This window comes from Clinocottus analis, unplaced genomic scaffold (assembly GCF_023055335.1).
Source record: "Clinocottus analis isolate CAN_PGR_092001 unplaced genomic scaffold, fCliAna1.0.p SCAF_13, whole genome shotgun sequence".
Taxonomy (NCBI): domain Eukaryota; kingdom Metazoa; phylum Chordata; class Actinopteri; order Perciformes; family Cottidae; genus Clinocottus; species Clinocottus analis.
The window spans coordinates 13,575,332-13,588,037 of NW_027175854.1; the positions used below are offsets into that span (position 1 = coordinate 13,575,332).

Here is a 12,706-nt window from a genome sequence, read left to right on the forward strand (position 1 = left end):
ACAGTGGAAGCGAAAGACAGGGATGGAGGGAGAGAGAGAGAAAGAGAGAGAGAGACAGACAGACAGACAGACAGACAGACAGACAGACAGACAGACAAGCAGAAATGGTATTAGGCAGACAGATGTAACATTTAAGTTGATCACTAAAGCTAATACAAATAAGTTATGATCAATCTGTGTCTTGACATTGACGTCATTCCTCCTGTGATGCTAAATGACTCATTTACACCACCTGAGCTTTGTAGTTCAGTGTTTATTATGACACTGACATCTGAATCAATGTATTCGTCAAAAGTTTTCTGTTACAGGGTTATGACCAGCTGTTCTGTTCCACGCTCAACAATACAAGATACAAGCATTTAACATTCTTCTTTATTTTCACAACATATTAGTATAATTCATCTATCTATCTCACATTCCTTTGAACTGCTGCATGATGGACAGAAGGTGCTCGCTGCGTTTCTGGATGCCGTTCTGCTCCTCCTTCAGCCTCTCCTGCTCTTGCAGCATCTCCTCCTGAGGAGAGGGGGGGGGGGGGGGGCATTTAAACACAATACTCATACATATGGTGTATTTGAGGCCTTGCCCCCCATCCAAATGAAATAAGGGGGTGGTTTGGGGATGTAGTGGGCCGGTTAACCCCAATAAGGACACCAGAGGACTTATGTGTGACGTAGAGGCTGTGAAGTGGTGCCAGTTTACTGACTCTGAGTCTGCACAGCTCCCTCCTCTCTCGGTCGTTCTCCTCGGCCCTCGCTCGGAGCCACGCCTCATTCTGAGAGCGATGTCTGACCAGCATCTCCTGTAGCTCCTGACACACACACACACACACACACACACACACACACACACACACACACACACACACACACACACACACACACATTATGTCCAGACGTTCTGTGTTAATTTAACATGCCCAAAAGTATGTTGCCATGACAACGTCTTTCAGATAGATATTGTTCTGCAGTAGATTAGATACGTTTGAATCAAAGTAGACTATAAGGCAATACATTTGATAAATGTGTTCAATTGGCTGAGATTCAATTGGACGAAACGACACCTGTTGCTGTTGTTGTCGTCCGGCTTCATGAGCGTCTTTCTCTCTTTGCAGAGCAGCAGCAGCTTGAGACAACTCTGACCTCTCTCTGAGGAAAAGAAATCCATTCATCAGTCAAGCAGATGATCTGATGAGCTGCATCAGTTTTCTACTGAAGGTGCATTTGCTTTTACTTGTATTGACATATATGTTCTGGTCAGTGGCGGGCCGTGGGTTTCAGACCTAGGCCTTCAGTGAGTGCCGTATAGTCCACATCACGGGTGGACTGGGGGGAAAAAGTGTCCTGGGAGCTACTGTCACAAATTGACTCACTCAATACACGGCACGTTCATACAGTCCACCATGTGTGGACAGTGGACCTCCACTCTGCCACACGGCACCACCACGAGCATGGAGGGAGGTCATACGGGACGTGTGGACCAACCCGCGGAGCCACTTCAACCACCAGCGGACTCACCGCCGAGCAATACACAATTACACAGCGTCTCGAGGTCCGACGCCTCGAGGTCCGACACCTCGAGGTCCGAAGCCTCGGGGTCGGAGGCGTCTCTACACGTTTTCACTACACATGAAAACACATGAACTCTGGCGTTCAGACCCGAGATCACCATCAGAAGAGTCATAGCGCCCAGCTGCTAAACAGAGAGCTCAGGAGAGTCCAGCGCGACCTGAAGGTGAAGCTCAGGGAGGGCAAGGACTCCTACAGCAGGAAGCTGGAGGCCAAACTCCAGAATAACAGCACGAGGGAGGTGTGGACTGGGATGAAGCAAATCACCGGCTTCAAAGTTGGAGGGAGACAGCCAGGAGGCTCCCTGGAGAGGGCCAACAAGCTGAACTGTTTCTTCAATAGGGTCAGTTCACAGCCCTCCTCCGTCTCCGTCTCCCCCATTCAACACCCCCCTAAACACCTCCCTCTCTGCCCCCCCTGCTGAGCTGCACAATCACTGAGCCCTCAACATCAAAGGGCTCTTCCACCCTTCCACCTCCCCTCCCCCCTTTCTCTGTGATGACCGACCAGGTGAGAAGACAGCTGAGGAAACTCCAACAGCGCAAGGCGGAAGGTCCTGATGGCATCAACCCCAGGGTCCTAAAGATCTGCGCCACCCAGCTGTCTGGTGTCCCGCAGCACCTCTTCAACCTGAGCTTGAGGCAGGAGGAAGTCCCGTGCTGTGGAAGACGTCGTGCCTGGTCCCTGTCCCAAAGAAGTCGATGCCATCTGGCCTCAAGGACTACCGACCAGTTGCCCTCACTTCCCACGTGATGAAGGTGCTGGAGAGGCTGGTCTTGGCCCACCTCAGGCCGCAGGTGAAATTGTCGCTGGACCCTCTGCAATTTGCTTACCAGCCTCATGTGGGAGTGGATGACGCCATCATCTACCTGCTGCAACGAGCTCAGTCGCACCTGGATGGAACCGGTGTCTCTGTGAGAGTCACTTTCTTTGACTTCTCCAGTGCATTTAACACCATCCAACCATTGCTACTGAGTGAGAAGCTGCCGGGGGGTGGGGGTAGACTCGTCCACCATCTCCTGGATCACTGACTACCTCACAGGCAGACCACAGTTTGTGAGAATGGGCCGTGTGCTGTCTGAAACGGTGGTCAGTGATGTTGGAGCCCCACAAGGTACTGTTCTGTCTCCCTTCCTGTTCACCCTGTACACAAATGACTTGCAGTACAACACGGGGTCATGCCATCTGCAGAAGTACTCTGATGACTCTGCAGTGGTCGGGTGTATTAAGGATGGACGGGAGGAGGAGTACAGAGCAGTGGTGAGTGACTTTGTGGAGTGGGCCGGCGAGAATCACTTGCTTCTGAACGTGAGCAAGACTAGAGAGATGGTGGTCAACTTCAGGAGGAAGACAACAGCTCCGAGACCTCTGAGCGTCCTGGGAGAGGACGTGGACATGGTGGAGGAGTACAAGTACCTGGGTGTCCCCATCGACAGCCGACTGAACTGGAAGGCCAACATCGACGCTGCCTACAAGAAGGGGATGAGTCGACTCTTTTTCCTGAGGAAGCTTCGATCCTTCAACGTGTGCAGCAAGATGCTGGAGTTGTTCTATCAGTCGGTTGTGGCCAGCGTCTTGCACTTCGCCATTGTCTGCTGGGGGAGCAGCATTGGAGCCGGTGACACCGACAAACTTAACAAGCTGGTTAAGAAGGCCGGCTCCATCATCGGCTGTAAGCAGGAGCATTTGGAACAGGTGGTGGAGAGGAGGACACTAAAGAAACTATTGTCCATATTGGACAACTCGGACCACCCTCTCCACCAGCTCCTGCAGGGTCAGCGGAGCACTTTCCCAAAAGACTCATCACGCTTCGCTGCCACAAGGACCGCTACAGGAAAGCATTCCTACCCACGGCAATAAGACTATACAATAAATCCCTCGAGTCCAGATCCGTGGACTAATTCTCACTGTACACGTATATAGATAACACCGATGTATATACGTTATGTATGTTGCATACATATATTTTGAATACACCGCAGTTTTTGCTTGTTGTGTATATGTTTCTGTACATGTACACATGTGTATGTGTGTATGTGTATATGTATGCATGTGTGTATATGTGTATGTATATATGTATGTGTACATGTATGCATGTGTGTATGTATGTATGTATGTATGTATGTATGTATGTATGTATGTGTACATGTATGTATGTATGTGTATGTATATATGTATATGTATGTATATATGTATATGTGTATACGTGTGTGTGTATGTGTATATGTATGTATGTGTGTACGTGTGTATATATATATATACATATATATATATATATATATATATATATATATATATATATATATATGTATATATATATATATATATATATATATATGTATATATATATATACATATATGTATGTGTATATGTGTATATATGTGAATATGTATGTGTGTGGGCCACGGGTATGTGTGTATGTGTATGTATGTGTGTATGTGTATGTATATATATATATATATATATATATATATATATATATATATATATATATATATATATATATATATGTGTGTGTGTATGTATATGTGTACGTATGTGTGTATGTATATGTATATATGTATGTATTCATTTCACTTGCTTGCACGTATATATATATATATATATATATATATATATATATATATATATATATATATATATATATATATTTATACTTATTTCTTACTTATGTATATATCTGTTACCCCTGTTCCTGTTATTATTTATTTTATTTTATCTGTGTGTTTAGCTTAGCTTATTGCATTGGGATGCTGCTAGTATGACAAAAAAAATTCTCCTTGGAGATTAATAAAGTACTTTTCATTTCATTTCAGATACTAATTTAACTGAATCACAATCACAGCGCATGTTAATGGTCACACGGGCCCTGAGATCAATCACACGTCCAGACACTCTGGTAGGCTGTTTCATGTATTTTAACCATGCTGCTCTTACATAGATAAAGATAAGTGACATGTTGTTGGATTAAAAAATGCTGTTAAACAGGAAGAAGCCATACAAGAGGCCTGAAGGAGCAGAGGAACAGATGAAGGCAGCTGTGACATGAGAAAACAAAGCTAATAGGGGAAAATGATTATAATACATGTAGTGTATTTGTGAAAAACAATTACAAAATAGTAAAATAGTTCTAACTTTGTGATTCTGTTTAGGCCAGCAGAGAAGGCCTACACTGGGTCTGGTCTAAATATGTAAAATATATTTAAAATGATGTGTAAAAACGAACAAAACAAAGGTAAACAAAGACATGTACCGATCCAGTTTATGGAACTCCTGGTCCAGCAGAGTGAAGGCTGTCTGGATCATCTTCATGGCCTGATCTCCAACTGCACTGAAGTCTCTGTGGACAAACGCCTGCAGAAGGAACTTGACATTACCTGTGATATTATTAGTGTGAGCGGAGTCCCGAAACTACTACTACTACTGCTCCAACCAGTATTGTTACTGCTCATAGCGCCAATGCTACTACTGCCACACTGCTGCTGCCACTACTGCTGCTGGTAGTACTGCTACTACTTCCACAACCACTACTGATCTTAGTAGATTGTTTTTGCTACCACTGCTGCTGCCCCTACTGTAAGCTACTATTGCTGCTGCTGCTGCTGCTACTACTACTGCTGCTGCAGCAGCTGCTACTACTGCTACTGCTACTACTACTGCTGCTGATGCTACTACTGCTGCTCCTGTTGCTACTGCTGCTGCTGCTACTACTACTACTACTACTGCTACTGCTGCTACTACTGCTGCTGCTACTACTGCTGCTCCTGTTGTTGCTGCTGCTGCTAGTACTGCTACTGATACTACTACTACTGCTGCTACTACTGCTGTTACTACTGCTACTACTACTGCTACTGCTGCTACTACTGCTGCTCCTGTTGCCACTGCTACTACTACTGCTACTGCTGCTGCTACTACTGCTACTGCTGCTACTACTGCTGCTACTACTGCTACTAGTACTGCTACTGCTGCTACTACTGCTACTGCTGCTACTACTGCTACTACTACTGCTGCTGCTACTACTGCTGCTCCTGTTGTTACTGCTACTACTACTGCTACTGCTGCTGCTACTACTGCTGCTACTACTGCTGCTGCTGCTGCTACTATTACTGCTGCCACTGCTACACACTACTAGTGGTACTGCCACAAGTACTTCTGCCAATTTCACTTCTGCAAGTACATATCAGTGTTACTACTAAAACAAGTACCACTAATACTTCAGGTAGTGATGCTGCTCCCTCTGGATGGAGCGGGCAGAAGCAGTCCAGAGCACTGGCAGAGCAACTATTTGATTCATGCTTCATGCAATATCAATGGTATAATGCTAACTGTTCTCTAACTTTAAACTGCTACAATCCTCTTTTTGTGGTTATGTGATGCGACTAGAATAGCAGAACAATTAAGTTGCCAGCCCACAAACGCAACCGTAGGAAGTTGCTGTGTTAAAGTACCTTCACTAGTACTACTGATACTGTTCCTACTATATACTATATATACTTGTACTGTTTTTGGACCCATACATCCACCCATCTCCACCTTTACAATGTCGCTGATATGAAAAGATGCACACGGGATGCTGTTGCAAAAGTGAACATCTTTGTTGTACCAATATTGTCTTTAATCTATAACCTGAATACATTCCATGTCCTCACCTGTGCAACGGCCGTAGTGTTCCTGGACTGGTTCAAGGGAGCGGACTCGCCCAGCTCGTAGCGGACGTTGGGGACCTTTGTGGGGGTGAAGCTGTTACCAGTCAACCCCAGAATGAAACCAATGTGTTAAAACTGAGAGATGCGACTCCAGCAGAGCGTGACACGAGGTCGGAAACTGCACACACACTCTACACTAAAGATGAAACACAAACACAGAAGTGTGTACAGCAGCTGCTGACCTGTGGCTGACTCCCTGCAAACCAAACTCTGAAAGAATCTCCTTCATCACTGTTGAGAAAGAGGTTTCACATTTATCAACTACTTCAACACCATTAAACCTGTTGGTCCAAAAAGTGTGCGTCGGTCTTCCTATCTCTACTGTTCTTTCCACAAAATCTCTTGTCCCCATTTCAATGGATGTCATTGTCTAGTCCTGCCCCATAGTGGATGAACCCTTTCATTTTAATGACCCCGCGTTCCTCCAGCAGCACCTAACATCACATATTTGTGTCTTTATCTTCAGTTTATTGATAAAAACCTGTTAGACATGGATGAAGAAGGAATATGGTTAGTGGGGATGGACAAATGTTGGAAATAGTGGCATCTTGTGGCCATATATATGAACTGCAAGCCCCTCTGTCACGTCAATATCCACGCTAACTTCAATTTACGTTAAAAGTTGAATTAAAGTTGAATTAAAAGTTGTTTAAAGTTATGAGACAAAAACACAAATACTTTTTAGACTCCAAAAGTTACCCGGGACTCCGCCCCTTCCCACTCCACAACATGAAGCATTATGTTCAGGTTAGAAGAGGGCAATAACATAAATGTGAGTGAAGTACCTGGTTGTCTCTCTGAGGGGTTAATGAGTTTCATCACTTTCAGGTCATTAAACTCCTGCTCCTCATTCTTCCCTCCAAACACATACAGCTGTCAGCCAGAGGAAGAAACAAAGAGTTGGATATTATAAGACCTGACGATAATAAAACACCAGTCATGCAAATTCAGCGGCACACTGACATGGCTGTGGAGGATGAAGGCGCTGTGTCCGTGGCGTCGGGCCGGAGGAATCCCAACGTACAGAGGAACCTTCCACTTCATCTTAGCTGGAGAGAAACCATGTGAAATGTGTGAAAAACATAACTTCGTCCTTTGACTTTCTTTAGAATAACTTCTGTTTTCATTCGCTGGCGTCTCACTCACAAATGCTGAGTTTATGAATTTCATTGGAAGGCGTCGCCGTGCCATCCTCTGTTGTCGTTTTGCCGCCAAACAGGTAGATATCCTCCACGGGTCAAACACAGTGGAGTTACACTCAGTATCATCTCAATAGAAAAAATATATTCTTAAATATATCAATATATGCTTATTTTAATGCATAGAGTATGTGCATTTTTTTTATTTCCTGCTATATTCTTTAGAATATATTGCACCTTATATGTTTCATAGCTTCTGTCATGATGTTTTATGTTTGCTGGGTTTCATAACCTGCTCTATAGCAAAACAACATTTTATTCAGCTTGAAATGAAATACAGTTCTAAAAAAGCTATGGAGGATAAATAAATTGTGCTAATGGAATAATTTAGCACTTAATTACATAATTGGTACATTCTTTTTAAATTATCAATTGTATTATCCACAAAAAAACTAATGATAAAGATAAAGAACATTCAATATAATAATAATAATAATAATAATCCATCCATGTGACAACCATTAAAATCAGTGCCTGGCTCCAGGCCTGTGTGTGTGTGTGTGTGTGTGTGTGTGTGTGTGTGTGTGTGTGTGTGTGTGTGTGTGTGTGTGTGTGTGTGTGTGTGTGTGTGTGTACTTTATCATGGTGTGCACTCAGTGTTTGTCCGCTGCAGGCTGCAGGTGTCTCTCCCTTCACCTCCCTCTTCTGCCACTGTAAGTTCTCTAAAAGAACAAAAGGTGTGAAACTCAGAAGTCAGTCTGTGTGATCTGTGAAGAGCACAAAACCTTTAAAGAACTACACTTTGGCAAAGGCTTTTGCCAGCCCTGTAGGCTTTGAACCCTCATCATTCATCGCATTATATATTACATTTGATTAAAATTCTCCTTTTGAAGTCCCTCCATCCATTACCCGAACCGCTGATCCTCTTCAGCGGCGCTGGAGCCGATCCCAGCGGTCACGGGCTGAAGGCAGAGTTCACCTGGACAAGTCCCTTTTAAAATGTTCTCTGCATCGTTTTATTAATATTGATTTCAAGTCAAACGTATTTGTACTTTGAAAAAGTAGAACAGACTTTGATTATAACTGGCAGATGAAGTGCCACCTGACCGAATATAAAAGACTTGTTTCTCCTCTACGTTTCTGCATCAGTGTGTTATTACCTGTGTTGAGAACATGAAAGTCTTTACAGAAGTCTCCACCTGCTTCATAACCTCCAGACATGAACACCTGATCTCCCACCAGAGCGAAACTCTGACCCCACCTGCACATACACACACACACACACACACACACACACACACACACACACACACACACACACACACACACACACACACACACACACACACATCAGTGTTGATAGGACATAACAAACCCTGAGCATGTTCATATAATAAGGTTCCTGTGAAACTGAGAATGCGCGTCTTACAGCGCGGGAGGCAGCGACCCGCTGGTTTTTACCGGCGTCCAGGTGAGCGACGCTGAAGCAGAGCAGAGAGGAAACACAGAACCAAACCGTCACTCACGGGAGCGCTGTATCCGGTTGTCTTCATGCACACACGGAAAAACACATTAACAACCAGAAGAATGCTCCTTTAATCAAGAGGATGATGACGATGAGGACCTGTGTTGAAGACCATGAGGTCGTCGGTTGGACTCCCTCCCAGAAGGCCTCCGTACGCGTAGATGTTGTCCCCCACCGCGACAGCGCTGTGTCCGAGGGTTCTGAGGGCCACGCCACCGACTGCTAAGCGATCCCAGGTCAGAGACACTGTGAGGAAAAAGAAGCGCCGTCACATCGCTGTGAGGCTTTATTTGAACGTCCCAATACAAAGGGAGGCCTGAGCCAGAGCCAGCTGTTCCTCCTGGGATCCTCACCTATGTCAAAGCTGTAGACTCCCGGGAGACACTCGGTGGCGTCTGAGCCGGACGCTCCTCCAAACAGATACAGCTTTCCTTTCACAACACTTGAAAGGAAGCAAGATGAAGCTGTGAAGTCGGCCGACGCCCATAGAGGATCAGCATCAGCGTACGGAGACTTCGTGCCAATAGAACAAGCATAATATCTCTATTTGTCCCGCCCACTTTACCCACATCTGATATGACACACACCGATACAATCTGTAGTTTCAAGTTGAAGCACTTACTGAATGTCAGCTTTGAACTGCTGAATTCATTCAGGACTACATGTATGCCATTTTTGCTTTTCATTACTGGAAACGTAACAAAGTGATCAGTTCGATACAGAACGTGTCTTTTAGGGTCCAAGTACAAAATGATTCTGTATTTCATGGGCTAGTCGGCGACCTTAAACACAATAATGATCATCTAGCATATGAGCTAACCCGAGATAACAGTACACTATCCATTTAGCATATGTATTACTCCAAGCTAGTTGTGTGCTATCCATCTAGCATATAAGCTAACCCAAGTACACTATACACTATTTATTTAGCATTTGAGCTAACACAAGTTGCAACTGGATGCAGTAAATCCAGATTGCTGCTGTCCACAGGTCTGGTGAGGTGAACCGCAGCTCGCTGCAGTTCCACCAACGCCCGCTAACCCAGCCAGCGCTGTAGTTACCAAAGAGTGGGTCCTTCTCTGGCTGAGGGAACTTCTCCGCTCTGAGGTATCTCCTCCCACGTCAAATCATCGGGAGAAACTACAAACAACCACAAAATGGTCACGAGTTATTTTATTTTCAGTCACAGCAGCTCAGCGTCATAACGATAGCAGTGTTTCTGGCTGAAGCCTCTCCTCACATTTCTTTCATCTGTAATTCTGCTAGAATGAAGAAGTAAAGCCAGGAATAATAACATCTACAGCCTGTTCTGGCTCTTACTAGTTGGCCATCGCCAGTCGTTTATCAGTTAACGTTAACCACAATCTTTGAAAACTATTGATATGTTCCAAACTGACACAAAAGTGCTCCTTTCAGCATCATAGGTTGAAGCGTATACCACTGACCACCATTTTGATCCATTAAGGGGAGAATTTGTTGACAAGGTACGTTAAACATTGTCTACGCACAGGATAAAGCAAAAATAATTTTAAGACCTTCTAAACCTCCGGAGACGACTTGATGAAAACTCTGTTGCAGGTGACAACACCTCCATCAGCCGCATTACAAACAGCAATGGGACTTCATAGGGAGGCGTCATGCAGGGTGGTGCTCGGCCCCAAGGAGCAGATCAGGTTTACGTGTTCATTTGTACCTGTTAGCATGTAGAAGTCACTGAAGTAAACAGTGATGTCCTCCTGAAGGAATGAGAAGAGATTTAGACTATTAGCAGACTATTAGCATCCTGATTCCACATTTCAGCCATGTTTTGTGTGTAAATGTAAAGTGGGCCGTTGTTTGTGAAATCTCTGTGAAAAGACAACAGTCACCTCTTGGCTGATGCTGGAAGCTCCTCCAAACAGGAAGGCGACGTTCCCCGCCACAGCTACAGCGTGGCCATGTCTGACACACACAACACAGTGTGTGAGCAAATAACACCCCAAAAAACACATCTTTTCATCTTGACACCGCTCTACTGAAATGAGGTTATGTCCAAACATGGCTCCAAACCTCAAGAAGAGGATGGATCATCTAAAATAATGAGACCCACCTGGGACTGGGGGCTTGTCCCCTCACTTCTCGGTCCAGCCAGTGGCCGCTGGCCAACGCCATCTTCTTGGTTTGACTCCTTGGTTTCTAGTTGTTATCTTTGTTTTATTGAAGCCTCAGGGAGCCACAGATGAGTCTCAGACCACCGTCCTGCAGCTCTTCTCTCGAGTGTCACTTTACAGGTAACGACATACACTTTCCTCTGCAGGTGCCCTGTTGCCCAGCAACATGTCCGAACACACTGCCCAGGTGAGCGTTTCTAGGACAGAGTGAGACACGGGGAGAAGAGGAAACTCTATCCTGCAGAAAACACAGTAACGTACACAAGTATTATCAGCTTTATGTAGTCAAAGAATCACACTAAAAGTAACTTAAGACAAGTATTATGATCTTCACGTCGTGAAAGTATCTGAGTATGATGAGCTTCATGTAGTACCAGATGAGGCCTTCTCCTGTATTATTATAATGTAGCTATGAAAACAGAACTGTGATGATGTCATCGGGTAAAAGCCGGATGAGATGAGGATGGGATGCTGTACAGCAGAAGTGTCACAGATCAACAGATTTAAAGTTTTCAGAGGGCCGCACCTCGGTGTATTGGATGTTACGGTTACAAAGCAAGTGAGGTTGGTGTTCGATTCCCGGGCTTGACGGCTCCATCTGTGTCCAAAGACATGCAGCCTAGAACGAACTCTGCCTCAATAGCTTTGAGCAGATGTAGCGGTGCTCTTGTCTCTGTTCAGCCTCTCACATCTGATCTGTTTCTCCAGCTGTGATCACAGCTCATTAGCTACTACTCTGAGGCTGTTATCACTGCTCATACGTCTGCCTCACTGTTCGCTTTGAACCTAATATTATTATTAAAAAATAATAATAATAATAATTATTATAATACATAATACATACAATAGCAGGGGCTTTATTTCCGAAGTTAAAACAAAATGTGACATCATTATAAGGCGGTTCTTCTTTCCAAAGAGCTGAAAAAGCTGGGCTGTGATCCGTGACGTCTCGCGCGGTGACGTAAGCCCACTGGTCACGTTCGCCTCCGTCACCGCTCTTTCTTTTTTTGAATCATGTTTTATTCAGACACACCCGCTTGCACATGCACCACAACCTCAGCCGCCGACACGTGATGCACACTGTTTGTGAAGCTCCGGCTGCCACCGCCAAACAAACGGACCTCTTCTTTTTCAGAATAAAATGATAAAACAAATATTAGTTTGATAAATTCTTAAACACACATTTTTAAGTAATGGTACTGTCCGTAATAGGGATGATTGACGTGTTCGGATAATTGTTAAAATAAATAAAATATATATAGTTAGTTGTACTTTGGGCCTGTTTTCTTACGTAGCACTTTTATTGTGACGGCAATATGTGATTTCCGGTCTCGCACTCGTTCGGTCTGCCCATGATGCGACATCGAGCCGATCCCCAGTCTCCTGGTCCGGATGCTCCCCGCGGACTCTGCGTGTTGTCATCCCGTTCTTTCACCTCATCGGTATTGTTCATGTTTTCGTGGTTTACAAACCAAACGCACCCTGACGGATATATCTTCTGTAACGTCCTGCAGGCCGGTCCGGCCAAGAACCAGTCCACTTTGAAGCGCAGTCAGTGAGACGGGAAGTAGAGCCATTCCCCTTTCAAAATAAAGATAATGTCACGAAAAGAGGGTG

General features: G+C 44.7%; 1 protein-coding gene across 2 annotated transcripts; it reads right to left on the reverse strand.

Annotated features, from left to right (window-relative positions):
- Positions 1 to 354: 354 nt before the first annotated feature.
- zmp:0000001301 (rab9 effector protein with kelch motifs) lies at positions 355 to 12,492 on the reverse strand. 2 transcript variants are annotated; one of them, XM_068573823.1, is made up of 19 exons: positions 12,381 to 12,492; positions 11,029 to 11,327; positions 10,808 to 10,880; positions 10,633 to 10,675; positions 10,001 to 10,079; positions 9,293 to 9,381; positions 9,039 to 9,185; positions 8,844 to 8,895; positions 8,575 to 8,675; positions 8,051 to 8,136; positions 7,422 to 7,503; positions 7,239 to 7,324; positions 7,061 to 7,148; positions 6,458 to 6,506; positions 6,219 to 6,309; positions 4,823 to 4,923; positions 1,064 to 1,148; positions 707 to 811; positions 355 to 516 (listed from the first exon to the last, which is right to left on the reverse strand). In XM_068573823.1, exons 2-19 carry the CDS (start codon positions 11,088 to 11,090, stop codon positions 412 to 414), a joined length of 1,524 nt encoding a protein of 507 aa, XP_068429924.1. In that variant the 5' UTR covers positions 11,091 to 11,327; positions 12,381 to 12,492; the 3' UTR covers positions 355 to 411. The 2 variants fall into 2 exon arrangements, with proteins under 2 accessions (XP_068429924.1, XP_068429925.1); XM_068573824.1 differs by lacking the exon at positions 12,381 to 12,492 and adding an exon at positions 11,934 to 11,948.
- Positions 12,493 to 12,706: the final 214 nt, after the last annotated feature.

Coding starts and splice junctions, on each gene's coding strand:
- zmp:0000001301 (XM_068573823.1), bottom strand. CDS start 11,090: ATGGCGTTGGCCAGCGGCCACTGGCTGGACCGAGAAGTGAGGGGACAA. Junction 8,137..8,574: donor CTTTCATGTTCTCAACACAG/GTAATAACACAC, acceptor TTGTTCTTTTAG/AGAACTTACAGTGGCAGAAG. Junction 7,325..7,421: donor AATTCATAAACTCAGCATTT/GTGAGTGAGACG, acceptor GTTTCTCTCCAG/CTAAGATGAAGTGGAAGGTT.